The sequence below is a fragment of the Antrostomus carolinensis genome, unplaced genomic scaffold (genome assembly GCF_000700745.2).
Source record: "Antrostomus carolinensis isolate BGI_N321 unplaced genomic scaffold, ASM70074v2 scaffold14635, whole genome shotgun sequence".
Classification (NCBI taxonomy): Eukaryota; Metazoa; Chordata; class Aves; order Caprimulgiformes; family Caprimulgidae; genus Antrostomus; species Antrostomus carolinensis.
In genome coordinates, this window is record NW_010317175.1 from 647 (window position 1) to 17,278 (window position 16,632).

At 36.7% G+C, this 16,632-nt stretch overlaps 1 protein-coding gene across 1 annotated transcript; it reads left to right on the forward strand.

Moving 5' to 3' along the window:
- The first annotated feature begins 3,186 nt into the window (after positions 1 to 3,186).
- NIPSNAP2 (nipsnap homolog 2) lies at positions 3,187 to 12,701 on the forward strand. The gene is made up of 9 exons (XM_010168492.1): positions 3,187 to 3,346; positions 3,425 to 3,470; positions 6,335 to 6,429; positions 8,379 to 8,449; positions 8,839 to 8,979; positions 9,403 to 9,434; positions 10,684 to 10,778; positions 11,630 to 11,713; positions 12,498 to 12,701. Exons 1-9 carry the CDS (start codon positions 3,187 to 3,189, stop codon positions 12,560 to 12,562), a joined length of 789 nt encoding a protein of 262 aa, XP_010166794.1. The 3' UTR covers positions 12,563 to 12,701.
- Positions 12,702 to 16,632: the final 3,931 nt, after the last annotated feature.

Here is a 16,632-nt window from a genome sequence, read left to right on the forward strand (position 1 = left end):
ATCACTGTAAACAGCTGTTTAAAACAGGAACGGGGAGAGTTGTGGAGAGTGTATGCTGTGAGATTTTATGTGCATGTTTTGGGGCTTTTTTAGTTTCAGATAAACTTTAACATCTGTTTAGACTACAGATCAAGAACTGTTGATTATGGACAAGTTTTTTTCTCTCTTCCAGGCAGACATGGGTTTCTACAAAATCTAAATATCTGACCTGATACCTCCCACCCAGTTTATATTTTGTGCTAAAGCAGAAGCTAAGTGGGATATAAGTGTTTTCACCATTGTTTTTAATCTAAGCAAGCTATTCTGTGTTATCCTTTTGTGTTCACAGCCCAATCTCTGTAGCAAGAAAGCTAAGCCCAGAGGTACCATTTGTAGGATAAAACTTGCTAGCCAAGTCAAGCAGTGCCTTAAAAGATTGCAAGAAAACTCTCCCTTTAATAAATATTGTTCCCAGAAAATAAAAAATTGTGAAGTGTGATGGGAGTTCCATATAGTGTCTATACTCAGTCTATGTGTATATTCACATCTTCCTTAATGGTATTTGGATTTTGGAACAGTTTGGATCCAATTTCTGTTTTACTTGGAACAAGTATTACAATATTGTGGGGCATAGTGTTAAGAAGTTAGTTAAAAGATCTTTGGATGATGGATTAGTTTTGAACTGATTTGTGGTTGATGCTCACAAGTGGCAGGACAAAGACATGAATTTAGTCCCTACTCTTCCAGAGCTAATCTTGGGTACGTCTTGCCCACGCAAGTGAACCAGTAATCAGTTCAAGGCTTCTTGATTTGTGGGTGCGTGGAATGACACCAGTAACGTAGGAATCCTCTAAGGATATGGATTAAAACTAAGGCCTCAGCATCTCAGGCTGGGTGCACTGAATATCTGTTTTAATAAACTTCAGTTGTTACCATTCTTTATTATAAGTAAAGTGTATATTTATAGTCATGATTTGTTAGTCATTGTTCTTGAGGAACTTTACAGTTGCTGGGTAAAAGATTTTATACAAATGTAAAGTATTACTCATTTCATTGTGTTGAAAATTAAATATAACTCCATTGTTAGGTGCAGTTTAACATTCAAGTTATGAGGTTCTCCTAATAGCAAAGGTGTTTTCTTTTTGGTGTTATCCCTGTAAACTTCAGTTTATTCTTGCTGCTGATAAAGCTGGTTCACAAAAAAACCCCATCATGATTATTTATCTCTTTCACCTTCAAAGTTTACTGCAAACAATAATCCTCATCAAAGAGTGTTCTAGGTACTAGTTTCCTGACTCCATTTAATAAAGGGGAGGAAATGGCAGTAGTTTACAGAGCTAAGTTGAAAAAATGAGCACTGCAGGACTGGGATTGAGTTCTGTCTCCTAGCTCCCTCTTTGCTGTCCAGTGAGCATTAGTGCTTACTTTAACAGAACTTTTTAAAACAACTTGGATTTATTAGGTGGCATTTACCCCCTATCATCTGGGACAGCTTATGTTCCTGTGGCACCTGATGTAGATGTGACAACACAACTGCAGTCACCTGTGCCTCGCTGCCTCCAGCTGAGATCAGAGATAGGTCTACTCCAGGCAGCTGGGTACCCTCTGTTCTAGCAGCAGCCTTGTGGAATGCCCTTTTAAATCCTTGGGCTGGGGAATAGCTGCTTCACTTTCAGCACAGGAACGTGTTTTGTGTGTTTGCCTAGGGCCAGCGAAGGCACCAATTTCAATAAATGCACCAATGAGGTATTTACCAATTACTTCTTAACATTGAAGGTCATTTTGGCGGCAGTTGTTCTTCTGGTTATTATTGTTTCTCTGCTATGAAATGTTTTTCCTTTCCTCTATCTTGCTTCCACAGGGTGAACCAGTTCATTATGTTATTTTCAGATATTGGAGCTAAAAGGTTGATTGTTGAAAAAACACTGCTATAGTGTGAGCTACTTCTGTGTAGTACAGACAAGCATGTTCTTAAAGATACTTTTCCAAAAGGAAGCTGGGATTTTCTTTAAAAAAAACCTATTTTTTCTTCCCTTGAATGATTGTTATAAACTTTTGATAGCAGGAAGACAGCTTTATAGCTATCTTCTGGATCTCCTAGTCAGTAATTAAGGGTGAAAAGTTGACTTCTGAGGCAGGAAAAGGTTTAAATTTCCAGCTGTAGTGTCACATTTTTAGTATGTCTGAGAAATATTTGTGTATTTCAGCAGATACCCCATATCAGAAAGAGGCAAATTGAAGGAAGTGCTTCTAAGGAGAAAGAAGAAAAAATATTTGAACTTGGGGTCCCCTATCATAGAGAATCAGTTAAATACCTCAGCTTTCTTGGCCTTCTGCACAATTTTTGGTGATTGAGGGGTCTTCTGTCAGCTAGAAAAGAGAAGAATCATTCCTTTAACACATCATCCTAAAAAAGCAAAACACAGTTATCAATTGTAATGTTTTGTCTATTCTGTGGTGTTCAGGGAAGTGGTGTTATTTTGAAAGTGTACTGCATAAAGATTAGATTTAAAAAGACAGTGAAGTTCTTCTGTTTCAAAGAAAGGGAAACTGTGAATGTTGTGCAAAGAATGTGGATCTGCCCCTACGTAGTACAGTTGTCAGAATTTGGAGTTGAGATATTTTCAGGCTGTTTGTTTCCTGCCACTCATAGTTTTTCCCAAATTAGACTTTCATTGTATAGTGGCAGGAAACAAACAGTAAACCACACACTATCTCTTGAAAGATGCATTATTTAACTTTTCCTTTTTTTAGAGCTATATTTAAGCAACATAAGAACACATGGTAGTTACTTTCCTATTTACACTGTACAAATTTTTCTTTACACACACCGTCTTTGCTCTTTTTCAGTCTTGTCTGTGTACCTCAGGACGGACCCAGCCTTCTTGAGCAAAGACACTTGATTAAAGAGAAAATAAATAGGCAGTAAAGGCAGCCATCCACCCATTCCCTGCTGTATGCACAAAGAATACAAGTAGATAGTGTGTGGTTTACTGTTTGTCTCTGTATCTAGTAAAATGGATTGTGAGAGAATAAATCTCAGAGGGGAAAAGATCTGCCTTTACCTTGCTAGGAAGTGGCTCAGTGGAAGGTTTTAATAACAGATGTATATGTAAATGTGTGTTATGATACTGTTTGCATTAAACTTGATTGTGCCTGTCTTCCGTGCATCGTGGGCATTTTCAAGACACGCTCAGTGACAGTATAATGTACTTGTTAATACGTAGGGGGCTGGTATCTTCAGCTAGCAGACCTCGTGAAGACAGTTGGTTAAAATCGCTATTTGTTCGCAAAGTCGATCCAAGGAAAGATGCTCACTCCAACCTTCTAGCCAAAAGAGAGACCAGCAGTCTGTATAAACTACAGAGTGAGTGATATTTTTATATTTAACATTACCATTTCTTTATTCTGTTCCTGCATTTCTCATGTAATGTTGTTGTTTCAGTTCACAATGTAAAACCAGAATGTCTAGAGGCCTACAACAAGCTTTGGTAAGTGTGCATATTATGTTTTCATATTTTAGATATGTTGATTTGATCACAAGCTGTTCTGGAAATTGACAAATATCATAATTATTTAGAGAAGAGGTGAAAAAATTCTGCTTTTACTTTCAGGGTGTGGTGTTAAACAGACCATATTATTCTTTGAGAGAGATGTCAAAACATACTTTACTCGGTTCACCCCTTACCTTCCCTCTTGGAGATGTCCTTTTCCTAAGCTGCAATTTGAGTCAAAGCCTTGCATGAAAACATTGATGATGTTTGTTGGAACAGCTCTCCCCCTTCCCTTAGTTGTCCCTCTTCTCCTGGACATGCTGGTCCATGTGGTAGATCCTGGTACGCTGGCGTGTCTCACTCCAGCTGCCACATAGGAATGTGTTGACAGTGGTTATTGTCTGCATACAGGAAGGAAAGGAAGAGATCACTGATAAGTAAAACTACATGTTGGTATTAATTGAAGTATAACTTTGAGATTTAAAAAACCCAGGGGTTGACTTTCTCTCAGCTCATGTATGTCCTTCTACAAAAGTAATGTTAGTGAGATCTACTCGTAAAGAGCTATGCTAATCCTTGGATAAGCTCTTTGCATTGGGGTGATATCCTCCAAAGGAAGCAGCACTGTTAGGGGTTTTCCAAAAACTTAAGAGCTTTATAAAATGTATGAATTAATAACATTTTAAATTTACTACATAAAGGACAAGATTGCAGAAATATTAGTCATGTTCTGCCAACATAATCGCTCCTCTGGAGCCAGAACAACTGCCTTTTCAAGAACTGTGTGTTTAAATTTGGACATGTAGTGAGCCTCACAGGTTTCGAAACAGCAGCGTTTTCTCACTGACAGTGATCATCTTGTCAGTTAAATAAAACATTCTTAGCAGACTGATACCTTACTGCAACCAGTTCTTTAAGTGTGATGTGTCGATGAGAAACCAGCTGGGCTGGAGGGAGGGGAAGAAGTTCAAAACTCCCAGTTTATGTCCTCAACTCTGTTACTGGTTGGCTGTACAGCCATGCGTAGGTCATCTGACATCTCTATGCCTTCATGTGTTCAGCTTTGAAATGGGGATAGAGAACCCAAAACTGTTTTCCTTGCTATACAAACATAGAAATCCACTAGAATAACATTCAATCATAGGGTATTTTTAGCTTTTTTGTTTAAAAAAATAAATACACAGAGAAGCACAATTAGCATTCAAGCGGCTTTCTGTTTAAAAGCTTAATATAAACATGTCCAATTATACAAGACAGGAAAATACTTCTCAGCATTATCTCATGAGCTACCTAAATATTGAGTGAAAGCAGAGGCTTTTCTTTTCAAGGAAAGAGAAAATAGCAAAGAAAGAATCTGCTGACAGCAATCAGATGAATTGTGTGTGGTTAGATTTATTCTTCCCAAACCAAAGCAAATTTAAGTATGCCAGGGAAGGAGAAAACTTAAGAATGGAGTAATAAAAACAACTAAGCCTCTCTGAACTTCCCTTCTTCCTCTCCCTAAATGAAAGATTAAAAGGTTAATTATTCTGTATCAAATCAGAATAAGGATTAGTCATCATGTATTAATAAAGAAATAATGTAATGAAGACAATTATGAGAGTACTTCATGAATCATTGTGGTTAAGGACCCTGTCTGAAGAATTAGGAACAATTATTTTTAAAAAGGAAAAAGATAACGTTCCTAAGATATTTTGTGGGTGTGTTTTCCTATAATTTCCAGGAAAATATATTTTAGGGTTATTGTAATAATTTAACGTTCCTGTTTAAAGCTGCCTTTCTAGGATCTCATTATGCTTTGCAAAAATGAACTGATGGTGAAACATCCTTGAAAACATCCTTGGAGACATTCTGTCATATTATTTACAGTTTTTAGTGAGAAATCTTGAGGTACAAATTGGTAATGAGATTTGCTCAAGGTTGTGTAGAAAGTCAGTGTCAGAATCAAGAGCAAAACTCATATCTAATGACTCTCAGCCCAAGACCAGCCTACTTCCTAGTATTTGATATTGTCCAGAGACTCATTGCCTATGAGCCAAACTGAGTGAGAGGAGTAATTATTCAGGGAAAAATATTAAAAGGCAAAGTTCAACCAAACTAATTGACTTATTCATCAAAGTACAGTGCAATGAAAACTGTCTTAACCGAGTCAGCAATGGTAAAACTTAATTTCCTAATGCTAATGTAGGCCACTTTTAAAGTTTGAAAAAATGTTATGAATACTGGAAGTAGTCAAACAGAAGTTTTGTGTTGGAGGTATTTTTAAGGCAGTTTCACTGTATGCTTTAGTGGGTAAGTTGCCTCAAACTAAGACCATTCTCTGAAATGGTAGAAAGCAATAAGGCTGCGTACTATGAACTACAGTCTTCATTTGATCTATCAAAATACTTGTCTTTATTAATGTTTTATGCATGCAGCTCAGCAGAATTAATAGCATTGTAACTTGTAAAAACGACTGTCCTTTTCTAATTTTGTGTATTCTACCTCGATAAAGAAAAGCTTTTCCTAAAGCAGATCACCCATGTAGTTAAGCTGCATTTTCTGTGAGACATCCTGATACTTATTTTCTTAATGTATTGGAGAACCTTTTAGGTGATAGATAATTTATTGCATCGAAAGAATTCTACCATGCTGTGTATTTGTCATACAGTGTAAGAAATGGTAACACTTACCTTAAATATACGTAGTGTTGTAGCTCTCTTTCCCCTTGTATAGCAGATTTTTGTATTTCAGCTTTCTCTTCTGAATAGAGCTTGTGAATTTTCATACCATAATGATAAACGTGTGGTGATTTGTTATACATATCAACTGTAGCCTCCCTGAGGAAATACAACATAGTGTCTGTATTCCTTGTTTTCAAGTCAAGAGGTGCTGCCAAAGATTCATGAAGAAAAACACTACCCATGTGCACTGGTGGGGACTTGGAACACGTGGTACGGAGAGCAAGATCAGGCTGGTAGGAGATAGAAGTACAACAGAATGTAAAACCATACAAGTGAAACGTGTGCTTGGCAGGTTTCTTCTCTTTAAAAATCATCTCTTGTTGACAGTAAACATTTAGCAATGTATACAGTGAGGGTGTGTGTGCATCAGTTATCGGTAGTCATATTAACATTTACAGTGCTTGCTTTTTGTCTTGTTGAGTTTGACAGTGAAGCATTAATTCCTAAAATTTGTGCTGTTGTTAATACACTTTCATGTTTTCCAGGTGGTAGATTAACAGTTTTGGGAAATGCTTGTAAAATTTGTTCCTGTAATATTTTGCAGGCACGGATCATGCTCCTGAATATTTAGGGAAAAGGCAAAGGCTTACAAAGACAGAGTTTGTCTTGTATTGGCCAGTATATAAAAGCTTTACTCAGACTTTCATACTGTAATTGCTGTATGATAATGAAATGCAAATTATTCAAGCCATCTGAAAAAAATGATTGCATTGTAAACACACCAATAAGCTGGAGGAAAGTAAAAATATTTCTGTTCATGTTCATGCAAGGATACTGCCTGACTGTGCAGATTGAAAATATATTGGACCTAGAAATTCCTGAGGAGCTGTTACAGGGGTAACTACAAAGAGCCTAGTGTAGGGAGAAAACCTGAAAATTTTCCTAGGCTCTGGGAAATTGAAGGAATCAGAAGCCACAGATACACAGTGGTGTGCTGATATTTGTTATGTGTCTCCATTGTTAGAAGCTATGTCATTGCTTCGTTGTTGAAAAATATGCTCGTGCACACATTAATTTTTCCTGTATTCACAGCATATTGCAGTATTGACACTGAAGAAATAACAGTAGATAAACCAATATCTGAGAAACAGTTCTAAAAGTTGAAATGAAATTGGGGAACGAAGACAATTGAAATGAGAATGTCTTAGTTGAGTCTCATTCGTTGCTTTTGTAATGTATTAACACAGACTATAGCTGTCATTGCATCCATAGCCTGCCTTGAAAATGTTATTGCAACAGTTCTAGCAGTGTAATAAAGCAGATTATGGGGTTTTGACTTGTTCAGTACTTGCACCCAGGCTGTGTTAATATTAGATGGATATATCAAATTTGCCCTGGGGATAAGACAGCAGAAGCAGGCACACTGGATGAATCTGCTATCATAATGAAGTGCCTGACATTGGTCTCCAGTTTGCTCTCCTGGAAAAGGCACAGGACTGCTTTAGAGGAGAGAAAATAGCTTTTGTGACTCTTCAAGGTGAAATGTTGTTGCCTTGCTATATTAAGTGCTTGTAAATAAATCTTGTTATGTTTTATTAAAGGGATTTATTATGACTTATTAAAGAGAGAATGCTTTGAAAAAACTCAAATGTAGATACCTGCTCTGAAATTGTTTTTATGGGGAGAATCCTAGCAAATGTAACAAGTTTAGCATGTTCAGATACCTTCTGCTTTTTTTTAATGTAATGTTTACCTCACAAATAACATTTGCATCATTTTTTATGTCCGGCAGAAAGTGTGTTGCTCTTTGTGCTTGAGTAATTTACTGAACTAAAAAGCCTACTCCTCTATTGCTTTTAGACGGAATTGGTATGAAACACATTTTTGTAAATAGCTCATCCTCTTAAACTGAATCTCAATTTGAACTACAGTCATGCCTGTACAGTCATCACATCTTACTAGCATGGCAACAAAAAATCCTTTCAGAAATTTCCCTGTAATCTTCAGAGTAGATTGCAAAATTTTCCAAGAGAACCCTTTTCAAAAAGCAGATGATTCCATTATTCTTAAAATGTTCAAATGTGTAGTGCTCTCTTTAATGAAAATCTATTTTTAAACCTGTTACCTGATTTCTATTTTTGTATAATTCTGTAGTCTGAAGAGCATTTTGTACTCTGATGTTCCGTAAGATGTAGCACTAGTCTGTGACATCCCTGAAAAAGCTTCCTTTTTTCTGTTTCAGTTCATCTGTGGAGATATGAAGGAGGCTATCCAGCCCTCAATGAGGTCATGAGTAAACTCCGTCAAAATAAGGTAAAATACCTTTATTTTATTAGAATTGGTTATTTTACACAGAAGAGAACAAAGCAGTCAGAGCAAAAAACGGCATATTTGGATACCTGCTCTTACTTCAACATCTCATCACTTTCTGTACAAACTTAGAAAATTCTTGGGAAAAGGGTTTATTCTTATATTCAGAAATACTGAGGTTTAATACCTGAATCCTTTATGAAACACACTTAGTACGGTGTAAATGTGCCACTTGACATTTTCAGATGCCAAGGGAATTTAGATGCCTTTACAATTAAAAGGATTTCAACCCCAAGATAGCATTAAAAAAAAAAATCTAAGCCACAGAATGGTATACTGCTTTTTGTTGTTGAAACAATACACAGTTTGATGGTGATCACCTTGTTTTGTAGGAATTCACAGAGTTCCGTAAAGAAAGAGGTAACATGCTTCTCTCCCGCAAGAACCAGTTACTGTTGGAGTTTAGTTTCTGGAATGAACCCGTTCCCAGAGAGGGGCCTAATATTTATGAACTGAGATCCTATCAACTTCGAGTAAGTTTCAATTTTTCTTTTTGTTTTTTAAGCCCTGTTGTGTTGTGAAATGTTCAAAGCTTGTTTATACAATGTAGATGGAAAACAGACCTCATCTTAAAAATGTGGGTTTTATCAAAGCTGATGTCTGAGTCATGTTGCTCTCAAAGTGTGGGGTCCAAAATGAAGGCAGGCTCCAACAAGATACTAATATCTGCAGGGCTGAAAAACCCTATGTTTTCATTTGAAGGAAACTTCAGGCAAGACTAAGAAGTAATACAGTAAGTAAACAGAGTAATTACAGATTATTTTAATCTGCTTATCATTTGAAGGAAGTTATTTTGTTAATACATAATGTTTTCCATGTGTAAATGTTGTGAAAACTGTCCAAATATTCTAACTTTCTTTAAACTATAGTTTTAACAGTCTGTTTTGTTGTTGCAGCCTGGAACAATGATCGAGTGGGGAAATTACTGGTAAGTGTTGCTTTAGCACTTGTGTTCTCCTATTTGAGAGATGTATGTTTAAAAATCATGAAGTGGAGGTGGCAGAATGATACCAAAGCGTTTCAGTCATCCAGTCAGCCTGCTTCTGTACTTACACAACTTGTAAGGTAGTTCTTTGACCCTTAATTTATCCTTTGAGGAAAGAAAGAGAAATTCTGTGTGCAAACAAAATTGTGGGCTCTGTTGTTTGGCTTTTAGTTTGCTGTAAATTAGTGGAAACCATTTATTTTCATCAGGAAGCACTGCTCAGTGAAGAGTGGCAGTTAAGTCCTCGAGACCTTGTCGATCTTTCACAACTTCCACAAGACCTCTAGTTAATTAAATTAACTTACTTTTAATTTAAATGGGCTGAATCTTGGCTCTTTTTATCTTTAAAAGTCAAGTTGCTTCTTGAAAGGCTATGGAGCTACACATTTGTATTTTAATACACAGGTTAAAAGCATTTGAGAGTCTTCTCTTGAGTATATGCTTCTGAGTTTGTCTTATTTAAAACCAGTTCATGTTTCTTTCAGTTTACATTCACTTAGTCCATGCAGCTCTGATGGTTGGTAGTTAACAATTTTGAGTATTTTCAATTACTATGACAAAGCCTGAGGACTTGGATTTTTAGACGTGTCATTGTCATTGATATAGTTTATTTAATTACAGTAATTTGAATAAAGTAAATTGAATTTAGAATTTTTATAAAACAGTCATATCTATAGTGGTAGCCAATCTGTTCTAGAAGATGCAATTGATCTGTAGTTAAAAGAAACACCGATCTCACACCGAGGAATGGAGTGTTGCATAGCAAAGGTCTGTGTGAATAAAAAAGTTGTATTCCACTGCCACAAAATCTGCTGCAAATGAATGTGGCAAAGACGATATGACTGAAACACAACAATTTAGTTTGAGAAGAACCCACTGTAAAAATCCGACTTTACATTGTTCTAGCAATTATCTTTGTACTGAATCTAACACTGAGAAATGATTAATGCACAGTCTGGTGAAACAGTAGGTCTCCAATTTTAACTCATTTTAAGAAGATATGTAGGTATATTTTAATGACTTAGTGCTGCAAATCAGCGTATTGCAGGTTTTTTATTTATTTTTAATTGCTGAAGTGTACTGCAAATGCTGTGTAACATTTTGGCTTCCTTTCAACTCTGTTTTCCTTTCAATTATCACTTATTTCCTACTCAGATCTGCTGTTTTTAATGGCTGCTTTGCTCTTCTGTAGGGCTCGTGCAATTCGTTTCCGACAGGATAATAATGAAGCAGTTGGAGGATTTTTCTCACAAATTGGACAGCTGTATATGGTTCATCACCTCTGGGGTAAATTTGTTTGTATTCTCTGCTTTTTTTTCTCACTGAAACAGATTGTTGACTTTGCCCAGGAGACAGGGTTTTTACAAAAGGCAAAGGAAGGTCTGAAAAGTGGTGGGTTGTTTTATTTTATTTTATTTTACATCAACAGTGTTGATTTTCTTAATTTTTGTGTAGGTAACTATTTTTGAAACAAGCAAGCAGAAGTGAACATTTCATGTTTTGTTCTGTTTCCATCAACAGTTTCTCATGGTCTTTCTTATTAGGGACTACTTGTTTGCTTTCAATAACATAAGCATGACAAACCATGTCCTGCCATCTCTTTTTTCCATCCCCATTCATGCTGAAGTCAGATTTTTACAGTTTAGTTTCAAGCATCACATACACCACACCTACAAAAAGAAAAGTCAAGCATTTATTTATGTTACTGCATCATGGTGTTTTGGCTTTCTCTGTGTGTTAGTCTTCACAAATACTTAACTGCTTTTCACGTGTTAGGATTGTTTCACCTTGAAGAAACTCATTGTCTAATACTTATTTTAGAAAATAGGCAGTATTATCTTCACATCTCAATTCAGAGTATTATATTCCAGCATTAGAAATCTGACGCCACTCATGTAGAACTGCACTCTGTTGCATTATCTGTCTTACCTGTGTCTAAGACATTCTCTCTCTTCCCCAGTTCCTTCTGTTTGCGTTGGTTTGGGAGCTTTTCCTTTTTGTGGAGAAGAACTTCTGACTTTTTTCCTTCCCAGTGTTTGCAGCCTCCTAATTACTCACTAGAATACTTTTAAGGGAGCTATTCATGGGTAGAAGGAAAAGGAGTTCTAAGCTTTGTGCTTGTTGTTTTCCCTCACCAGCTTACAAAGATCTGCAGACCAGAGAAGATATAAGGAATGCTGCGTGGCATAAACCTGGCTGGGATGAACTAGTCTATTACACAGGTAACCTATTAACTTCATTGGAATGCTGGAGGTAGACTTTTTTTGCATGCCATGTCATTTTTGTTCTTCAGTACATTGCACAATGATAAAACATTTTGCATCTCTGGTATGTGTGTGTGGCAGTTTTCCTACTGTAAGGGAAAGGAGGGACATTTCACTAAGCTGTAAAGTTAATTTTGCAATTGATAGTACAAACTTGGAAAAGTTGCCTAATTGCTAAAAAATTGCTACATTAATAGTAAATTTTAATACAAACACCTGTCCTGTAGAAGAACAGTTCGTGTCCAGAAATTTAGGGAGCAAATAATGATATTTATGTTTATATTAAATTATTACCTCTAATATTTCATGAAATATGGGAGCCTTGTTAAATACATTCCTTCAAAAAGGGGATTTAGACTTTGGAACTGGAAGCCAGGAGATCTTTGAGATCAAAGATAGCTTTCATAACAGAGCCCACAAAAGTATGCTAAGCATGTCAGATTTGGGTTCCATAGGGTACATTTCAAAGGAAATATACCAGGAAAATGGAAGTTAACTTTCATTATGGTGAAAAGGAATAGGAATATTTATCTTCAAAGGAGCAGACAGATTACATTAAAAAATCACTTGTTCTCAAAAATCCTCTGCTTCAGTTACAGGAATGTTGGTGGTTACTGATGACTTGGCATGCACTAGCTAGGAGAGAGTAATTTGAAGACAATAATATCTGTTCAAACTGAGTGTGCAGAACAGGTAATGATCTCCATTAGTGAAATTAAACCCTGTCTCAATTTTTTTTCAGTGCCCCTTATTCAGGAAATGGAGTCCAGAATCATGATACCATTGAAGATTTCTCCGCTTCAGTAAAGTCACTGATTTACTTGTGCCTACATAGATAAAGTGACAAGTATTTGTCTTAAATTAATTTATGGTATACATTGTATATCATAGTCTGAAATATAAAAGTACTGTATTGAGCTTATAAAAGAGACCTCTTTTCTTCAGAATTTAATGACCTTTTGCTCTTAGGATTGTACCAGGAAAAAAAGAAATATAAGACTGTAATTAAAAGGTTGGTTAATTGAAAACAAGTACAAAGACATATATGAGTTCCTCTGTGAGACAGCTCCTCAGGTTAAGTATGGCATACAGTATTTAATATCTTCTGCTACATAGACAATGCCTGGTGTTCAATAACAGCCACAGAATGGAGCATTACAGTTGCTGTGGCCTTTGTGTAACATTTTGATGACTGCAGATTTTAAAAACAAACGTGGGAGTTCTGAAATTAGAAGCTCCAAAGCCTTCAGGCAGCTCTGAAATAGACCCAGCTGTTCTAGCAGGCCTGAAATCAGTGAGTAGCTCTAAATTTACAAATAGGCAGTAATTGATTGAAGATAATACTATTTGTCAGGTGAAAGCTTATGGCCAGAGAATAGGGCATTCTGTTTTGCAAGGACTCTGAAGCCTGTTGAAACTAATCGCACATTTGTGTAGATATCTACACCCAAAATTAATTCTGTGAAGCATGGCCTACGGTTTTCAAAGAGATACTGACAAGACGTGGTTGTCTGAACATTCTGCAGAGAATCAAGCTCAGTTAAATATGTTTGTCTCTGCAAATAACTTGGAAGTCGAGGAAAAGGGGTTTAATTTAATAAGCAATCATGACTTCAGACATATGCTTGGTCAGGTGTTTCACTAACTGTACAGTAGGTACTTACGAATTGATGTGTGAAACTGGCGCATGTTGAGTCAGTAGGATTGGCATAAAGCGATGTACCATTATGTCCAGTCTACTTTGGTTTCACTTTTAGACTAGAAAATCTCAACACTTTTGGTGTCTGCAATGATGTGAACATCCTGTAAGTGAAAAATAATATTTTCTCTTTAAAGTAGTTACAAGAATCGGTGTAACCAAAATGTACAAATCAGTTACTGAATGTCCCGTTTGTACATTTCAGTGAGTTTTCAGGAAGAACATATCAGTCAATAAAATCCTTTCAGTTTTCACATTTTACTAGCACCGCATATGTATTGCACTACCTGTGTTTTCTCTCATCTTGCAGAGTTTGTTGTGGAAAATTTGAATAATTGCGTAGAATATTTCAGCTCAGTTAGCCAATATCACTTCTCTGTGTCAGGGACAGCATTCCCAGTATTCTGCTCTTCTCCAAAATGAATTTACAAGATCTCCATTACATCCCATTTTGCTGAGTGTTTTGAAGGTCAAAAGTGCTATGGTGATAAATACAAAATATTTTTCCTTTTGATTTTTCTCCCAAAATTACGCTTAATTTTTCAGGTCTGATTTCTTCTTTTCTTCTCATGTGAAATACATTGCATTCTTGCCTTCGCTTCAATTTCGTCTTGAACAAAGTCAATATTTGATCTGATTCTTGTCTGTTTTAATATTTTCTTCCTGTTGTCAACTGATAATGGGATTTTACTGAGTAAAATTTTGTACTATATTAGCTTAAAGTTCTCAGCTTGGCTTACCAGTGGGCCCAGTACATCATTTCAGCTGTTCCTTCTTGTAAATCAGTCATGAGCAGTTCTATCGTCAGGGGCTGTCATTTTTCCAGACTTTTGGGACTACTGTTTAGCAAAAGAAAAAAAAAAAGGGATGACAATATCAACTTCTAGTCCTTGTTATTTCTCCCTGTATCCTCCCATAATTCTTGCTCCTCTAAATTTTTCCTGATAACTTATCCCACATAACCAGCAATGTCAGTCAGAGACAAAAGGTGAAAAACATTTTTGGAGTTGCAGGATTTTGTGGTTTCTGATGCAATCCATATTTCTTACCTTCAGCCTAGAGCACTAGGAATTAAGTTCAGTCAGGCAGAGCTCTTGTTACCTAAAGACCATGGAGTTTTGCATGAATGAGAAATCTGTGGAATAACTGGATGTTCTGGAGGGTGACATCGTACGGCACAAGTCGCTTCAGTCTCTATGTGCTGTCTAAGGTCTGAATTCCCAGTAGTGCTGTTGTAATGCATTATAAATGTGCCTCCTGTCATTCACAGCTTCAAACTCGTGCTCTGCCTGTCATCAGAGAGAGATTAGTTCCTGTTATTTTAGTTACTGATAACTATGTAAACTCACCGACCGTAACACAGTCGATAAATAAGTAATGCCAATCTTTTCTCACTTCCCTTTGCCTGAGCCCTTTCTGAAGTTGATTTTCCCCTGTTGTGACCATTGTTGTGATTTTTCCCTCTTAATTTAATGGCCAAGTCGGCCTGACTCACAATATTTCAGCATTTCTTAGAGCAAAATTTGTAGAGTTCAAAACTGAAGTCACTTGCCAGTGGTTGGAAAGTTGGGGAACAGTGCCTGAACGGTTTCTGATTATTATCAATTCTTGTTCCACTATAATGAAGGCACAATTAAAACTGAAGTTTATTTGTCCTGTAGTATCCCTGGAAAAGACTGCAAACTTCACATGTCTCCTCATGCAAATTGAATATATAGCTTAAAGCAATTCTGCCTCACTGAATAATCGCATTAAAATAAAAGGCTTTATATGAAGCTGTGTGCCTCCCCACACTCTTAGTCAGGAGACCCACCTGAAGAGCAGATACTACTTGCCTGACATGTGCTACTCTGCAGATTTTGCTCTACTGTGGTGCATATATTCAGGTAAATTGGCAGCTTGGTTGTAACATTTGAACTTCCCTTCGCTTCTTTATTCCCTCCTATTTTTTTCCAGTATTTTACAGACAAAAGAGCTTAGCCACTGACTATAGGCTAAGTAATCCTTTTGGTACCTCCTGGACTAGAGGTTGGGTTTGATATTTGCCCAGTAGAAAGGGGATTTATTTTATTTATTATTTTTTTTCCCCAAACCAGTCAGACCTAAAGAGCTCTTGTGAAATCACTGGCACAACGCCGTGTTTCCATAGCACTCGGACTGGCAGAAGATACTGCTGTGAATGTTAACATCGCTGTGGCACAGAGCCTCCTGCACAGTCTTCCGACTGTAGCATTAGTGAAATTACTTGAAGTGAAACATGTGACAGTGTTTGTAGGATCAGAGCCTGTAGGTGTAGCTGATGAGTTGAATGTTAAGATTTTTTTTCTTTTTTTTGTGACCTTTTAATTCTGTAGAAAACTGCAGCAAATAGAAACATTTCTGCTTCATAACTGTAAAATTGCACAGGAGCAGGCTGATTGAGGGCAGAAGGAGTTGATACTTGTTCTACTCTTGCAGTCTTGACTAAACAAAAGCATGATTATACATGAGCTGCCCTTGGAGCTGGCTGAGATTTTTTCTCAGGAAGAATTTAAAACAGATCATCCTTAATAGTCCCAAAGAGTTCTAGTGAGCAGCCTGCCAACTATTGTCTGTCTTGGCTTTTGTGAAGGTTTTTAAACTCTGTATACAGATATTCATTATAGCTCTTTATATGTCTGCCTTTCTCTAAAAAGCCATCAGAAGTTTGTTTCCAGATTTGTTTTCTTTTAACTTTAGTATTTAAATGCTGTTGTAACTTCAAGCAATTATTGCCTCAGTTTTTTTTGCCAAAAACATTAGATGGCATCACTGAGAGCTGCCGTTTGTCATTCTCTGGGGCTTTGTTAACACCTCTTTTCCCTGTATCCTTTCTCATGATATTGCAGAATGGGTAGAACTAGTATTTGTTTTAATGGTTGGTGATGCTTAAGCAATTGGACAGGAGCTCTCTCACTGCACCTTGATTTAATCTTATTAAGGAAATCTAGTGCAAATTGTGAAAACCTGTGATTATCTTGTGGAGACTGTGAGATTTTGGAAGGTAGGCACATCACTTGTTTCTCTTCCTATCTATGAAACATGGTGGCATGGAGGACAATTAGCACACTCAGCCTAATCTTCAGTTTCCAGAAAAATTCTGGGACTGTTTCTAAGCACTAGAAGATAAAGGACTGCATAGATTTTCCCCCCCCCCAGA